This window comes from Lactuca saligna, chromosome 7 (genome assembly GCF_052625555.1).
Source record: "Lactuca saligna cultivar CGN05327 chromosome 7, ASM5262555v1, whole genome shotgun sequence".
Taxonomy (NCBI): domain Eukaryota; kingdom Viridiplantae; phylum Streptophyta; class Magnoliopsida; order Asterales; family Asteraceae; genus Lactuca; species Lactuca saligna.
Window position 1 is genome coordinate 25,489,395 of NC_136423.1, and position 17,757 is coordinate 25,507,151.

The window sequence follows — 17,757 nt, forward strand, 5'->3', positions numbered from 1 at the left end:
GCCATTAGAAGTCTTGGATTCAAAAGCATGTTTGATAGAAAGCCTAGATCCAAGCAATAGGGTTTTGCATGCGCACATAGGAAAGTTCTTATGGCTAAAACCCAACAATGTATTCTTTCGTGTATTTATTATAATGTTGAAATATTATGCTTATATTATGTTATGCGTAGGTACTTTTCTTGTGAATTCTGTACCTTCCTTGGTTTTTATTTGACTCGGGTGCAAGTCGGTCCTTTGTATCTTTGGCTTTTAGTCAGCACATCAGTATTAGTCGCGAGACGCTGAGTCGGCCTCTGAGAGTTTCTATAGCTGACGAGAAGGTGATATATGTCATGGAGGTGATCCGTGGGTGCGTACTCGAGATTTTTGGTGTTGAGTTCCCGATTGATTTGGTTCCTATTGCCATGGGGGATGTTTGTGTCATCGTGGGCATGGACTGGTTGAGCAAGTTCGATGTGGTTATCGAGTGCGAGCGGCAGCTAGTGACCATACGAGACCCTAGTGGGGGAGTTCTTACCGTGTACAACGAGGGTACCCGTTCTGGATCAGCATTTTGTTCGGCCGCTAGGGTGAGGCAGTGTTTACAGCAGGGCTGTAAGGGTTTTGTGGCGTACGTGTCAGATACGCGGGTTGATTCCAGGAGGCCGAGGTCGGTGGAGGAGGTTCCTATAGTGCGTGAGTTCCCGGATGTCTTTTGAGAGGAGTTGCCAGGGGTGCCTCCCGTGAGGCAAGTAGAGTTCGGTATTGATTTGGTCTCGAGGGTCGCGCCTATCGCTAAGGTGCCTTATCGTCTTGCACCACCAGAGATGCAAGAGCTATTCTCGCAGCTTCAGGAGCTACTGGGGAAAGGGTTTATTCGGCCGAGTAGTTTGCCTTGGGGAGTGCCCATTCTGTTTGTAAAGAAGAAGGATGGTTCAAACTGGATGTGCATTGATTACCGGGAGTTTAACAAGCTGACAGTCAAGAACCATTACCCGTTGCCGAGGATCGACGATTTGTTCGACCAGTTGCAGGGAGCATCTTGGTTCTCCAAGATCGATTTGAGGTCTGGATACCATCAGGTGAGGGTACGAGATGAGGACGTCCAGAAGACAGCGTTTAGGACGCGTTATGGGCATTATGAGTTTGTGGTGATGCCTTTCGGGATCACCAATGCTCCAGCGGTGTTCATGGATCTCATGAACCGGGTATGCAGGCCAATGTTGGATCGGTCGGTGATCATATTTATTGATGACATTTTGGTATATTCGAGGTCTAGGGAGCAGCATGAGGAGCATTTGAAGGAGATCCTCGGAGTTCTGAGATCGGAGAGGCTTTATGCCAAATTCTCCAAGTGTGATTTATGGTTGCGAGAGGTCCAGTTCCTAGGACATCTTGTTAACCAGGATGGGATATTGGATGATCCGGCCAAAGTGGAGGCAGTGATGAGTTGGGAGGTGCCGAGGTCACCCTCTGAGATTAGGAGTTTTCTAGGGTTGGCTGGTTATTATGGGAGATTTATCAGGGATTTCTCTAAGATCGCAGTGCCACTCACTAGGTTGACCCAGAAGGGTGTTGCTTTTTCATGGGGCCCCGAGCAGCAGGCCTCCTTTGAGACGCTTCGCCAAAGGTTATGTGAGGCCCCGGTGTTAGCCCTCCCGGGGGGGAATAGAGGACTCTGTTGTATACTGCGATGCATCGATTTTGGGGTTGGGAGCGGTACTGATGCAGAGAGGGCATGTGATAGCGTATGCATCGAGGCAATTGAAGCCTCATGGGTCGAGGTATCCCACCCATGACCTAGAGTTGGGGGCAGTGGTGTTCGCACTCAAGATTTGGCACCATTATTTGTATGGGGTTCGGTGTACGATATACACGGACCATAAGAGTCTGAAGTATTTGATGGACAGCCCAACCTAAATATGTGGCAGAGGAGGTGGTTGGATGTGGTTAAGGATTTTGATTGTGAGATCCTATACCATCCGGGTAAGGCTAATGTGGTAGATGACGCCCTGAGTCTTCGGGTGGAGAGTGCCCTGTTGCGAGGTGTATGTTTGCGTTTGACCGTGATGAATCCAGTGTTAGACACCATTCGAGGAGCACAGGCTGAGGCAGTGAGGTTGGAAAACCAGAAGAGAGAGCGAGTTGTTGGATTGGTATCGTAGTTCGTTATCGATGGTTGGGGGCTTTTGACTTTTCAGGGGCGTATTTGGGTACTGTTCGTGGGAGGTACGCGTGCCATTTTGATGGAAGAGGCTCATCGGTCAAAATTCTCGATCCATCCCAGGGCCACTAAGATGTATTTGGATTTGAGGAAGGAGTATTGGTGGCCCTGTATGAAGAGAGATGTTGCGTGGTTCGTTAAGAGGTGCTTAACCTGCCGTAAGGTTAAGGCCAAGCATCAGAGGCCGCATGGTAAGTTGCAGCCATTGGAGGTTCCCGAATGCAAGTGGGAACAGATCACCATGGATTTTATCACCAAATTCCCAAGGACTGCTCGGGGAGTTGATGCAATTTGGGTGATTGTGGATAGGTTGGCGAAGAGCGCTCACTTCCTTGCCATCAGTGAGAGTTATTCCGCAAAGAAGTTAGCGGAGATATATGTGAGGGAAGTGGTATCTCGGCATGGGGTGCCGATCTCGATTGTCTCCGACCGGGACGTGCATTTCACTTCCAGGTTCTTGAAGAAGTTCCATGAGGAGTTGGGTACTAGGTTGCATTTTAGTAACACATATCACCCCCAGGCAGACGGACAGAGTGAGCGGACGATTCAGACCCTCGAGGACATGCTCCGAGCATGTGTATTGGATGTTGGGGGAAGTTGGGATACGTATTTGCCGTTGGTTGAGTTTTCTTACAACAACAGCCATCATTCGAGCATCGGTATGCCGCCATTTGAGCTGTTGTACGGGAGGAAGTGTCGGGCAGCGTGTTATGGGCAACACGGAGATAGTGCTTCAGACGACAGAGCAGATCCAGCAGGTCAGATAGAGGTTACTAACTGCTCAGAGTCGACAAAAGATTTATGCGGACAGACGCCGGTCCGAACTTGAGTTCCTGGTCGGTGATTTTGTGCTCCTGAAGGTCTCTCCTTGGAAGGGAGTGATCCGATTCAGGAAGAGGGGCAAGTTAGGGCCACGATATATCAGACCATTTCGGGTAGTCGCGAGGGTAGGCAGGGTAGCCTATCGCTTGGATTTGCCAGCAGAGTTGGGGCAGATTCACGACACTTTCCATGTGTCGCAATTGCGGAAGTGTATAGCTGATGAGTCGGAAGTGGTTCCATTAGATAATATTCAGGTGGATGCAAGCCTGAATTATGCTGAGAGACCAGTGGCCATCAGAGATCGGAAAATCAAAGTTCTGAGGAACAAGGAGGTACCTTTGGTCTTGGTTCAGTGGCAGCATCGGAATGGGTCCGAGATGACGTGGGAACCGGAGCGTGAGATGTGAGAGCAGCATCCGGAGTTATTTGCAGAGTGAGACTTCGAGGGCGGAGTCTAGTTTTTGTGGGGGAGAATTGTAACAGCCTGGAATTTCCAAGTATTTATTTTGGATTTATTTATGGAAATTATGATTGGACTCGGCGAGTTGGAGCTCAAACTCGCCGAGTAGGATCGTGGATTTGGGCACGGGTTCGCGTCCGGACTCGACGAGTCCAAGGGTGGACTCGGCGAGTCCACGCAGTGTGGTGAAACCCTAATTTATGGGGTTTGAGACCTATTTAAAGGGCCTTATGGCCGTCATTTGTGCTCACCCAACCCTTAGAGAGAAACCCTTGAGTGCTTGAACGTTTTGAGAGAGAAAGGAAGCAGCTCTTTACCTTGTGTGTGACATTTAGCAAGAAGGAGGAGATTCTAGGCAAGAGGAAGCAAAGGAGGTTGCTATTCTGTGGATTTGAAGCTTAGATCATCAATCTAGAGGTATGATTTCGGCTTACTTTCTGTTTTGTGAAGTATAATGGGATTTAGGGTTTCTTATGGACATTATTGGGTCGATTTGATGCCAAATAGTTCCCTTCTTGTGTTGAGGCTCGGGATCTGGATCCATAGAGGTCCAGAGAGCCTTACTCATCAAGCTTTATGTATAGCAATGGAGTTTATGACCTTTAGTTGTAATATTTCAGACAAAAAACATGATATATGGTCATATAGAGATTGTATGTGCATCAAGATAGTGACTTTACGTGCTAAATAAGCTTGGAAGGACTGGATCGATGGGTTAAAAGACTGGATCTGACCTTATGAGCAAGTTTGAGTCATTGCATGGCACGGACTCGCCGAGTCCGAAGAACAGACTCGGTGAGTAGTATGAATATTGCCCGACCACACAGCGAGTGGTCTTGCCGAGTTGGGGAGGGTTGACTCAGTGAGTCAGAGGGGAAGTCAGAGTGGACAGGTGGACTGAGTCAAGCTGGACTCACCGAGTTGTTCTTGAGACTCGGCGAGTTGAGTCGTGGTGGCCCCACAACTCATGCCAGGTGGAACTCGTCGAGTTAGGAGAATAGTCGACATGTCAAGGGAGGATTTCAGGGAAATCAGTGTATACGCTTAGACTCGCTGAGTCGCTATAGTGCACTCGCCGAGTCCGGTCAAAGTTGACCGTTGACCGTTAACCTAAGTTGACTTGTTAAAGAGTAGTCAAGCTTAGTTGGGAAAGTGTTAATTAGAGATGTATTGTGATTTAGGAGGACTATAGCTCGGGAGATCGAGCACTAGTGATTTCAGGATTCACGACTTACCGACACACGCAAGGTGAGTCTTCTCACTATACTTTACCTTAAGTATGTAACCAGAGTTATGTGATAGAGTATTTGTATGCTATGTATGTTATATGTTGTACTGCATTATTTCTATGTGATTTATGTTGTGCATGTTTAAAGAGTTAGAACCTGAGGGTTCATAGAGTTTGGGTGCACGGACCCACAGAGTTATAGCCTCGAGTGGCTAATATGTGTTATATATGGTATTTTGGGGAACTCACTAAGCTTTGTGCTTACAGTGTTTGATGTTATTGTTTCAGGTACTAGTGACGACCGCAGGAAGGCGCCGGCTTGATCCGTACACACGCACGGAGTTTATACATTTGAGATCTTGGGATTTTGTAATTACTTGAATTGGATAACTCAATGTGGTTGTTTTCTGAATATTAAATGAATTATGTTTTATAAAAATTTGAAAATTTTGTTTTGAAATTTACGGTGTTACAATATATTTACAAGGATGATGTCTAGGCTAAGATTTAGTGAGGTGTATAAAGTGTGCTTTCCAAACAGCATACTTCGTATACCAAACGGACCGTACCTCTGATATGATCAAACCTGGTTGTACCTTCTTGATAGATCATTAAGTAGACATTGAGTTAATGATGAATCTATACTTATAATTAGTCACAATAAATATTAGACTAAAATCTTGTAATAATGATACTATGTTTCATCAAAGGAAAAGAAAATTGTTAGAAGCGAAGCGCTGCCTGAATTTTGAGTCATCACTTGAATTTTGGGTCATCACTTTAACAAGTAAGTGCATATTTACTTTCAACTTGCACATAGATATGAATAATTTAATATAAATTACGTGCTACATGTGCCTATTATCTATGTTCTTGATATCTATGTTGGATGAACGATTTATACATGTTTTACTTGATTTAAAATGTATATGTATTTTATACCTATCATTATGTGGGAAAGATGTGTAGATGAAATAGATGATGAAAGATGAAATAAATGATTAAAGGCGTCGATGTTGAAAGCTGGCCCAGTTATCTAGTGGAGTATAGATGACAACCACAGACTATTCTAAATAGTCTAGTGGAACGCTAGCAGGCTCGCAAACTATAGTTGTTTGTGACCAATGTGTTCACCTGGTGTACTCTATCCCCCTCATGGTTGCCTTACAGATATATATTGTTGAGCAATCCCCTAAGCAACATTGTCTTCCCGATGATGATCCTTAGGCGAGGTCCCTTAAATTAGATGTTTTAGGCATAAAAAGTGAGGATAACACGAAACGGTAATCAGGTTGAAAGATCTGATGAAATTAAAAAACTTAATTATTATGGGTTGAAAATCCTATTTTCTTACCAGGCTCCCATGCCTGACCCACTCATTTTCTTGTATTATAGCTAGTGGCAAAATTGCACAGGTGTGATGATCAGATGAGAGATCTATGGATTATAGGCCATTAGAATAATAGATGTTGTAATGCCTATTGTATTTCCATTTATGCTTATGTCTGTATTGACGATGACATCCCAATGTTTTTAATATCATTAAAATACATTTCTTAGGAAATGCTTTTATAATATCTTTATCATATTTTTTGGAACAAATTCCGCAATATTATTCTTCAAAACGATCGTCTGATTTTTAAATAAAGCATAAATAATCGATCTTTTCTGGATGTGAAAGTGGGGATGTCAAAGTAAAGGCTTTGCCTTTTAGATTGGAGGGCTCAGGTTCTAATCTGGGCATCGATGAAAATTTACGAACTTGGGGGATACTAACGTCTAACCACTAACCAATCATTCAAAAAAATTGTTGATTATGTTGTTGATGTTAAACACAAATATGGTATTAAAAACTATAAACTACTCTCTTTTAAGTAATGAAAACAAATGTTGTGTGGCTAATCTTAATAAAACTATAGAACAAAGAATTATGAAGAAGCCTCTTTAGACCCTAATCAGGTCAAGGATATTATTCATGAAATAGGAACTCTTTATCATAATTGTACTTGAGAAATCACTGGACTTCCTAAAAATAGAAAACCTATACGATGTAAGTGGGTTTATAAAATTAAGTATAAACCAAATGGTGAAGTAGAACCCAATGAAGCTCGTTTGCTTGCTAAATTTTACAATCAAAGAAAGGGAATTGATTATGAGGAGACTTTTTATCATGTAGCTAAGATTATTACTATACATGTTGTTATTTCTTTGGCTTAAAATAATTAATGGACTTTATTTCAAACTTGACATTAATAATGAATTTCTTTATGGTGATTCATCTGAAGATGTTTATATGTGACTTTCTCAAGGATATCACACAAAAATGATACTAGGTTACACAATCTTATTAAGTCCTTGAATGGATTGAAACAATCTCTTGGAAAATGGAATGAAATTTTTTTTTAGCTTTTTTCAATTTTGGTTTTAAACAAAGTGTTAATGACTACTCTTTGTTTACTAAATTTGGTCATGGTTCTATAGGTGTTTTACTTGTATATGTTGATGATATAATTCTAACTAGAATTCATACAAGTGAGCTGGAAAAGGTAAAATGTTTTCTTAAAAAAAATTTAATAAAATATATTGGTAAATTAAAATATTTTCTTAGGATTGAAGTTTTTGATATAGATAATGGGCCGTCTCTTAATCAACATAAAAATTGTTTTGAACTTTTGCATGATTTTGGTATAGTAACATCACAAAAGATAGAATCAAAATTTTCATTTTCCAATTAATAAAACATTATCCCAAAACATCAACATAAATCTCAAAAAGATCAAATGTATCAAAAAATCACAAACTTTCTGAGTTATCATGAAAATGAGGAACTATATCGTGTGTGTACTGCAATCACTCCAAGCAGACCATACATAAACCGAAACCTTAAGCACAAAGCTTAGTGAGTTTCCCTCAAATACCACAGACCATACATATCAAACATATAATGGGACCCACCCGATGAGTGTAATAGGCCCCACCCCAACTTGCATAATGCGCCCCACCCACTTAGTATAATGGGCCCTGACCTAACTCACATGACAGGCCCCCTCCCACTGATTATAATGGGCCCTGCCCAAACTCTCACAACGAACCCCGCTCAGCATACAAACATACAAGTAAAAAAAGTAATGGCATACAAATTACCCATTGGGCCTCACCTACTAAGCATACATACATATGAAAGAGTCACATAGACATTTAGCACCATAGTATAACAAATCATGGGTCAACATTGGTGCCTATGACCCACTAAGCACATTAAGGAAGACACACCTCGAACTGCTGAACCACACCAAAAAATATCTACTGCTGGTCTGATAAATCCCCGTGCTATATAGGGAAGGTTGGTGTGCCACTTTTGACAACTTTTGCACATCCAAAATTTGAACAATCATCTGGAGATTTTTGAGCATTTGGAAGGCTAAGAACCCTCAAGAACTTCATTATTTTCCTCTTAATCTTGTTAAATATTTTGTACAATCTCTACTAACTTTGTATTCTTGAGTTTAGCCATGCTTCGCTAAACCAAAATTGGTTGATTTTGGTGAAATCCTTTGATTAGTTGTTGAATGTTGAAGACCCCATAAACTTGTTCTTGAATCTTTATAGAATGTTTTGTGTTTTAACATATTATCATTACGTATATGTTTTTATTCATGAGTTTAAATGTGTTTGTGGTGATTAGTTGACTAATTTCTTAATTCAGTAAAGGATCTTCAAATTAGCAAGCAACAAATGATTTTTGTGTTAGTTTTGTTTCACAAAATTATAAAAACATTTTCTCCAACATGGTAGTGAAAGTATTTGACTCCTCTTGGATTTGGTGACTTTTTGGTTCTTAATGTTACTTGACTTTCACTAATTACATGCTTAATGGAAATTGTGATCTTGACTAAGGAAATTGTTATAAGTTTCTCTAACCATTTGAATAATTACGGAAATTCTAGATAATATCAAGCTTCTTGGGTTATTATAGCCAAATTAAGGATTTAAAACAGTATTGCACAATTGGATTCTAATGATACGTTCATAAAAGAGTCAAAGTGAGGAAACCTTAAGTCAACCATTTTTCCCTTATTGATTTTACATCAAACCCTTGTTTTTGTTGAATCGTCCAATTAAATCTTATTTTAATTCTATTTTTATTTAAGCATTTTAAAAAAAAGACCAAAACCCTCATTTTTATTTTTATTGTTATTTTACAAGTATTTTTACAAAGAGATTTGTCATACAATTATAAAATTTGAGCCAATCTCCATGGATTCGATCCCTTTACCACTATACACTATTTTAGTGTAAAGGATATAGTGTTATAAATTTTGTTTCCCTCGACAACCACCATTATAGTAACAATAGTAGACAATTATCACCCATTTCGATTGATCGGTTAAGGTTGTAGCTGACAACCGTAGGTGGGGATGTCAACCTCGTATAGATCAATGCTTATGTATGTCACTCCGAAGATTAGATGTTATATTAGTGTCGGTATGATAAGTTTTAGACTTAGCTACTGAATATAGTCTCACTAAAAAGCCATTAACTATGGAACATGAATAGTTCTAAGCCCTAACTTATAAGTAAATAAGTTACTAGGCAAAATGAATTGGATAGAGTTTATAAAAGCCAATTATATCGGGTATGTATGTATAGTGTAAGGCACTCACTTTTTTAAATAGGTAGGTCTCAAAGTAAGTACATATATAAACTTAATTTATTTAAACATACGATATACATTTATAGAAATATTTTGAATCCTTGAAATACTACAAAGTTTTACAACATCCTTTTTATAACATAAATGTCACATAAAATCATATATTTTTGTATCATGTAGTATTGGTTGTGTGGACTAGTTATTTCATGATAAAATAACTATAATATATATATATATATATATATATATATATATAGAGAGAGAGAGAGAGAGAGATAGGTTTAGGTGTTTAAATTATTTATTGTGTTATTGTATGCATAAAAGTGGGCCAATGAAAATTTAATAGAAAAAACAATAAATAAATGATCAATAAGGGTAACTAGGTAATTTGTTAAATAACTTCCACAAATACTCCCTATAATTTTGCTAGTTACGTTGATTTTAACCTAATTCCCCCATTTTATATATGACTGATTTTAACCTAATCCCCAAGTAATCAGAAACACCTCCATTGCTTCTTGACCAATTCGAAGGAGTAAGGTGAGGAATGAAGGCGAAATCGATGGGCATCGGTGGTGGCAGATAAATCGCAAAGAGGTGGGGGAAAAGCTGTCAATCTCAGTGGGGCAGTGATGGACTACTCAAGTAGCTTTCTAGCGGTATCTTTTATGCTCTGACAGTTAAATGCGAAGAGAAAGGAGAAGGTTGGTACGAGAGAATCAAGGCAAGCAGCAACAACACATGTTCAGGGATTTGCGAAAGAGGCTATTTCCCTCCTTACCACCGAATAACTCCACCACTGGTGGAGGTTTTCTCAACCAAAACCGATGAAGAGGGAAGGAGGGGAGAAACAAATTTATGCACTGATTTTGGAATATACAATTGAAGGATCCGCAGTTGCTCATGGCATTTCTCCTAATCTGGTATGTATATGAAAGTAATAGGTAATGATGCTACTTTCTGGACTTAATTGGTATGATAAATTAAAATCTTTTCAGGCATTGCTCTTTCGGGGTTCAGATAGTCTAACATTTTTTCTAGCATGCCATTTTATTCGTTCACTTGGTATTGTGGTCGACCCTTGTGCAACTTTCTTGGTGTTTATTGTTACAAGGGTATTATGTGTTGAAATCCAAGAGGTATTCCTTCATTTTCTTCCAAAGATCTTTTTTTTTCACTAAGTTGTGTTGGAACTGTTGTTAAACATGTTTGTTTTATGAAATTTGAATGTTACAGAGCACCTTCATGTGCAAACATTTGTGCTATAATCTTTATTATTTTAGTGGGTGAATATCTAGGGTTTAAAAGTGGATGGACTGATGTTTCTTGGATATTAATGGGACACAAATTGGCTTAATTTCACAGGTTATCCTAGTAGATGCACAAAGTTTACCAGTGAGCCAGTTGCAATTGTTACCTTGCCATATCTAGTACCTTATGGTTTTCATGGAGCTTTCATGCCGATAATCTCCTAAATATAGACCATAAATTCTATTGGAATGGAATCAAGAATTCCAATTCTGTTGGAATGGAATCACTAATTCCAATTCTGTTGGAATCACAAAAGTTGATGCTTGAAGAACGGACCACAAAATAGAAAGTGATTATAAGCAACATTATCCTTTTAGAACGTATTGTCGTTGTTAGATTTTGATGTTTTCTTTCCCGTTTTGAAAGTTTTTTTAGTTTTATTCTTTAACAATAAATATAATTCTTAAAAATTGCTACCTGTATTTTATAAAAAAATAATGTATTTTTTGTTTTTATTGTTCAATTGATTGGTCAAGAATTTGTTATTCTACAAGAAGTTTTTATAGTCATGATCAAGAAATAGGTTCAAAAATATTTTTATTATTTATGGTTCAACAATATATATTTTTTTTTGAAATTACCCATAAACATATTCTGTCAGAATGTCCGAATTAAAAGAATTATAATTCGTAAAATCAGATTTTTAAAATTAATAGGATCTATAATCACTTAAAAAATACAATTTTCCTTTATTAAATCTATATTAATTGACAAAAATACCCTTGCAATTAATTAAGATGATATTTTTCAATTATATTTAATTTAATAATATAAATTAATCACTTTTTTAATATAAGTAAATTTGATTGGCCCACATTTATGCATACAATAACACAATAATTATTTTGAATAGAATAACCTAAGCCTATATATATATATATATATATATATATATATATATATATATATATATATATATATATATATATATATATATATATTATGGGAAGTGTATACTAGTTTATTTGTAACAAAATGTTACATTATCAAATAACATTTTTATAAATTAGACTTATTGTACTTTTGCATAAAATGATAATTTGTTTGTAAAAACAAAGTATCCCTCTGCCTTGGGAAATAATTAGAAATACTAAAAAGGGGCCGTAAGTACTCACCTTTTAATCGTGATTTGATTTGTACGAAATCAGTTTATTTCCAGAAGCTTGACTTAAGAAACCGTAAAGCCAGGATTCTTGAACTTTGGAATACTTTCGGCCCGTTTTGTAATGAATTTAAACTATTCAGAAAGTTTGGTAATTTAATTAACCAAAGTAGGACTCCTTTGGTTAAAATAAATCAAGGGAGGGACTGATTTTGTAGTAACTTAAACAACTATAGGGACTGGTTTGTAACTTCTTGAATAAATGGGAATGTGTTGATTAATAAATACAAAAGGATGGGTTGTTTTGAATAAATGGATTCAATGTTTGGGTTTGGGAGTTAATCTAAAATGGGGGTTATTTGGTCATTTTATGGAAGTCAGATGAACTTAGGGCTTTTAAGCCCCCATCTTTTGTTTCATCGGGCAATTGAACATGAACTAAAGCAGATAGAACGCGTCGGCAGGCAAGAAGGAAGCACGAAGGCTTGCAGGCAGATAACGTATCCGACAATTGCAGATCCATCGCATGCGAGGGCAGCATCCCCGGTGGTCGACGACACCAAAGAAGGCAAGAAGCAGTGAAGCTTCTCTCTTCCTGCTCCTATAGCAAGGTGCGAAGCGGGGAAGGCGATTAGCGGTTTTTGGATCGATGGCTCGGTGAACCTAAGAGGTTGCGAAGGGAAGGGGCCAGAAGAGGGGTTTCATTGGTCTCGCTGGGTGCATCCATGGAGTGGGATGCGAGGCAAGCTGCTCCGAGGCAGCAATCAAATGGTGATAACATCTCTGATGAGGCATCCGATGGCAGTCCAAGCGAAGAAGGGTGGTGCGATCGGGGCTGTTCCAGCAACCTCCTTGAAGCTTCTTGATATATATATATATATATATATATATATATATATATATATATATATATATATATATATATATATATATATATATATATATATATATATATATATATATAATAATAATAATAATTTTTGTTTCTGAACAGGAACGTTGAAGAGAAAGGGGGTGTTTGGGTTTGAATTTCGAGGGGAAAGAAGGAAGGATGGAGGTGGAGTGAAGGATTGCAGCAACTCTGTTTGCTGCTATGCTTTTCCAATGAACAGGGTAGAAACGATCTAAGGGGAGTGTTTTGTTTATTTGATTCTTTTAACAGGGAAATATAAAAGGGAGAGGGAGAGGATTTTGGCCTCTTTATGTTATTGGCAGAAATCAAAGGAAAAGAAGAAGGGAAAGGAGCTGCTGGAAGGGGGCTGCTAAGGTTGATCAAAATCGGGAAGAAAGTGAGAGGGGGAACGAGAACTTCAGAGAGATAGAGTGTGAGGGATTTTGGTTTTCCTTCTGAAATGATTTGAGTGCCCAAACTTCTCCTCCAAGATAAAATGATCAGATTTGATATCTTTGAAGGAAACGGTGAAGTGCATGAATAAATTTGACTGTGTTTTTGGCTGTGAAGTTCAAGTGTTTTTGATAAAATTTTCTTTTAGATTAATTGTACTTTGATTGAATTGTATAAGTATATATCATTCATACTTTGTGTGTTAAGTTGGGTAAGATGAAATGTGGAAGAAACACTTCCAATTTCGGTGTAAATTTAAGAGGTGTAATTTGGTTTTTAACTTGCAAGCATTGTATTCACTTACTTGAATATATATTTAAGTGTTTTATTTATTGAGTGGTATGGATGTATGAATTGATTATATAGTTGGTAGATTCTTAGATTATCTTAGTTGTACAAAAAAATCAAATATAAAGATATTGCATTACTTATACACACAAGTATAAGTATTTGGGTAATAAGATGCAGATCATAAATGTATTTGTATATGTGTGGGTATATTGCATTAGGTAATTAATCATGTATTTTAAGCAATAATATATGGCTGGATGTTTGAGTCAAAACGTATACTTTATGATACCAAAAATGGGTAATGTCACATTTGTGATGTAAAAAATATTGCAAAACAATAGTCTCGATTCTCATGTCACAATCTTGACATCAATTTTTTTTTAGAAAGTGACGTATGAAAGAGTAGAGTTCAAGGATTTCAAAAACTACGACGAATTAATTTTTCAAGTTGTAGAACTTCGGGAAATCGCGTTTAAAGATTGCAGTTTAATTAATTTGAAACATCCAATTTTCGACTTTTACAAATATTTTTGCTAACAATATTTCTATTATGAAATTAAATAATAGACTACGAATGCATTCAGAATTTCCATCTGAGGTGTGCAAGTCCCTCAACTGATAAAAAAGATTTTAGCAGTTTTAAAAAAAATCAATATTATACTCGTTTGGATTCTTAAAACGGTCGGATATTTTTCATACGCACTCTATTTTAGATGTTTTTTATATTTTTGGAAATAGTGAAACATATATTATGAGACTAAGTTTGCTTCGATCACAATTGTTTAATATGATATTTCAGTTTTTCAGACACATTGACTAGGGTTGCAGTTTTAGCTGTTTGATTCATTTGCCATTTTACACATTTGGAGGTAAAATATCATCAGGTTTCTCATAATAGTTGAAATGAAATCATTTATTTTTACAAAAGATGCACTAAAACTCAATGAGTTAAATTACCAATAGATTTATTGTGAATTGACCGTCCACAGTCTTTGACCTAGATTTTAGGATGTCACAATCAACGTCATTATGATTTACTCGAAGAGCCAGCAAGAGCATGGCAAGCACTTGCGAGAAGTATTAAAAGTTCTAAAAAAGGTGTTGTATGAAAAGTTCTCCAAATGTGACTTTTGGATCCGATTGGGCCATGGCTAACCAAGACGGGTAATGGTTGATCCAGCCAAAATTGAAGCAACAATGAAGTAGGAACAAACAAAATGTCCCATTAACGTTCGTAGTTTTCTAAGATTAGCTTGATATTACCAAAGCTTTATACAAGTATTTTCATCAATAGTTGCTCCATTGACAACAATAACCCACAAAGGAGCTACCTACACATGGAGTGAGAAGCATGAAGAAGCTTTCGAGAAACTAAAGAAATGATTATGTGAAGCACGAATCCTTGCTTTTTCCTGATGGAATTGAAGACTTTGTAGTTTATAGTGATGCATCTAGAGTTAGGTTATATTGTGTTCTAACCTAGAGAGATAAAGTGATAGGATATGCATATGGATAAGTGAACAAAACTAACTCACTCATGATTTGGAGCTGGTGCCAGTGGTTTTTGAGCTAAAGATATGGATACATTATCTTTATAGGACAAAGTGTAAACTGTTCACTGATTATAAGAGCCTTCAATATCTCTTTGATCAAAAGGAGATAAGCATGATACAAAGATACTGGCTAGAATTAATTAAAGACTATGACTATGAGATACTTTACCACCTTGGTAAAGCGAATGTCATAGTAACCATTTTAAGTAAAATAATAAACATGGAGAGGAAAAGTCCAATGGCATTAATAATTGAGATTGTCTCGATGATTATAGAAAGTATCAAGAAATTTAGGAGGAAGCTTTGGAAGGAGATAACCAAAAAGAAGAATGTTTAGGAAAAACGTTAGTGTTCGGAACAAATAACCAAGGGTAAAAGGTATTCCAAAATAGAATTTGAGTGCCCAAGATGGGAGGAATAAGAGATAATTTCATGAAGAATCTCACAAACCATATCCTCTATTCATTCAAGCAGCAACAAGATGTATATGGATTTGAAACAATATTATTGGTAGTCGACAATGAAGCTTGACATTGCTAAGTATGTGGCTGAATGTGGGATATGTGCAAGAGTTAAACCACAACATCAAAATCCATGGATAATTGGGAAGACACCACCATGGATATTGTGACCAAATTGCCCAAGAAGAAGAATGGTCATGACATGATTTCGGTGAATGTGGATCGTTTCACAAAAAGTGTGCATTTCATAGCAGCCAATGAGAAGTGGTCTATGGAAAAGCTCACAAAAGTTCAAGTGAATCAGAAAGTGAAAGTTCACAGTGTTCCCTTGACAATCGTGTCAGACCATGACAATCGCTTTACTTCTCGATTTTGGAACAGTGTACATGAAGAGATGGGTATAAAACTATGTTTGAGTACAGATTATCATCCACAGACTGATGGTCAAAGCAAGAGAATAATTCAAACATTAGAAGTTATGGTGTGAGCTTGTACCTTGGAGTTTATAGGTAACTGGGATGAGCATCTACAATTGGCAGAATTTTCCTACAATAATAGTTACCATTCGAGCATTAAGATGACACCTTGTCAAGCTTTATATGGACATAAGTGATGTATGCCATATTGTTGGCTAGAATTTGGAGAAAATTAGTTTATGGTTCTGTAGATTTTTTCATCAAATTGCTGAAAAGTTGAAAATGATCAGAGAAAGAATGCTAGCATCTCAAAATCATCAGAAGAGCTATGCAGATGAAAAGCAACAACCGATTACTTTTGAAGTTAGAGACCAAGTGTTGCTTAAAGTCTTTCTATTGAAGGGACTTAGTAGATTTAGGAAGCGAGGGAAGCTGAGTCTAAGGTTCATTAGACCATTCAAGATTTTTCAAATAATTGGGAACCGAGCTTACAAACTAGAATTTCTAGAAGAACCAGAAATGAGGACTGATGAAAACAAGAGGTTAATTGAATATCCCAAAGCAATTGTTAACCAAAAGACGAACAAGTTACGACATAATATGGTCGAATTGGTGTTTATGCGATGGAAGCATATGTTAGAGCCAAACCTCACACGTGATATAAAGAGCAAAATAAGGAGTCACTATCCACATCTGTTTGCTGATGCATGTTTTAAGGAAGGACTCATCCTAAGAGGGGGACAATTGTAACGCATGCGTTTCTTGCTAGGCATTAATAGAATATGTAACCAAAATTGGTCAATAATTGTGATCATTTGATGAATAAATAAAGAAAAATTGATTGGAACTATGTGATTTATGTGCTTATATTATTTGTATAAAATATTAGGTAAAAACTTAATAAATAGAGATAAAATAATTATTACAATAAAATAGTAATTAAGATAAATAGCCTTGATGAAAGTTAAAGTGGTCGTAATGAGGATTATATGGATAGAAGGAACACTAAATCTGACTTTCTACAAAGGAGTTATGTACGTTTGAAGTTTTGCGTTCAACCGGATATGACAAAGTGCATCATAAATAGTGAATCAGAGATAAGTTACTTATTAGCCTAGGTAACCTAAACAAAAGTCGTAGTAATTGTAAAACTGAGAGCGTGCATATAAACAACATCTAAATCTTACTTCATATGGGGAAGTTATGATTTTTTGATTTTTCAGCGCAATTGTGTTAGCACTAAATTTAAATTCAAATTGATTGATTTTTAGCCGATACGATCTAAATGAGAGTTGAAGGTATCGTAAATTGGAGTCTATCGATATAAATACAACAAATAATGAATGCAGTACGAAAAAAGATTAATTTTAAACGATGATTAGAAGTCTAAGCCTTCTAAAATAAGTAATAAGAAATTGAGAATTAGCCGACGGAGACTAAATGAAAGTTGTAGATCTCGTCGATAGTTATGTATGGATATAAAATGTAACATCCCAAATTTCAAGACCAAAAATTTCATTTTTTGGTATAACAATTTAGAAAAACGTTTATAAGAAAACATCATCAAGTCATATCATTTCATCAAAACCACAATCACATGTCTCAAAACCCTATCATGAAAATAGTAGTAATATCAGGGTACAATCCCAAGAATGTCAAAGTGCAGAATTCCTGTGTGTTTGTGTGTGTATGATGCGCAGCTACCATGCCAGCTCCTTCCCCTTCACTAAAGAGGTACCAGAAACAAAACTAAAAATTATAAGCACGAAGCTTAGTGAGTTCCTCCATTATACCATATACCACATAACTAACATACTACCAGAAAATTCTGGGATGCTTGTCCTACCCTGTCTAGCAATTCTGGGGTGCCAACCTACCTTGTCCAATAATTCTGGGGTGCTGAACTACCTT

The 17,757-nt window shown here is 37.1% G+C and overlaps 1 protein-coding gene and 1 long non-coding RNA gene across 2 annotated transcripts; both read left to right on the forward strand.

The window, feature by feature from the left end:
* Nucleotides 1–12,168: 12,168 nt before the first annotated feature.
* LOC145005910 (uncharacterized) lies at nt 12,169–13,438 on the forward strand. The gene is made up of 2 exons (XR_013662705.1): nt 12,169–12,603; nt 12,775–13,438. It is a non-coding gene; the product is annotated as an uncharacterized LOC145005910 (long non-coding RNA).
* A 2,125-nt stretch (nt 13,439–15,563) lies between these two features.
* Nucleotides 15,564–16,596, forward strand: LOC145006754 (uncharacterized). Its single transcript, XM_078965809.1, has 2 exons — nt 15,564–15,911; nt 16,066–16,596. The coding sequence occupies exons 1-2, from the start codon at nt 15,564–15,566 to the stop codon at nt 16,594–16,596; spliced, it is 879 nt and encodes a 292-aa protein (XP_078821935.1).
* Nucleotides 16,597–17,757: the final 1,161 nt, after the last annotated feature.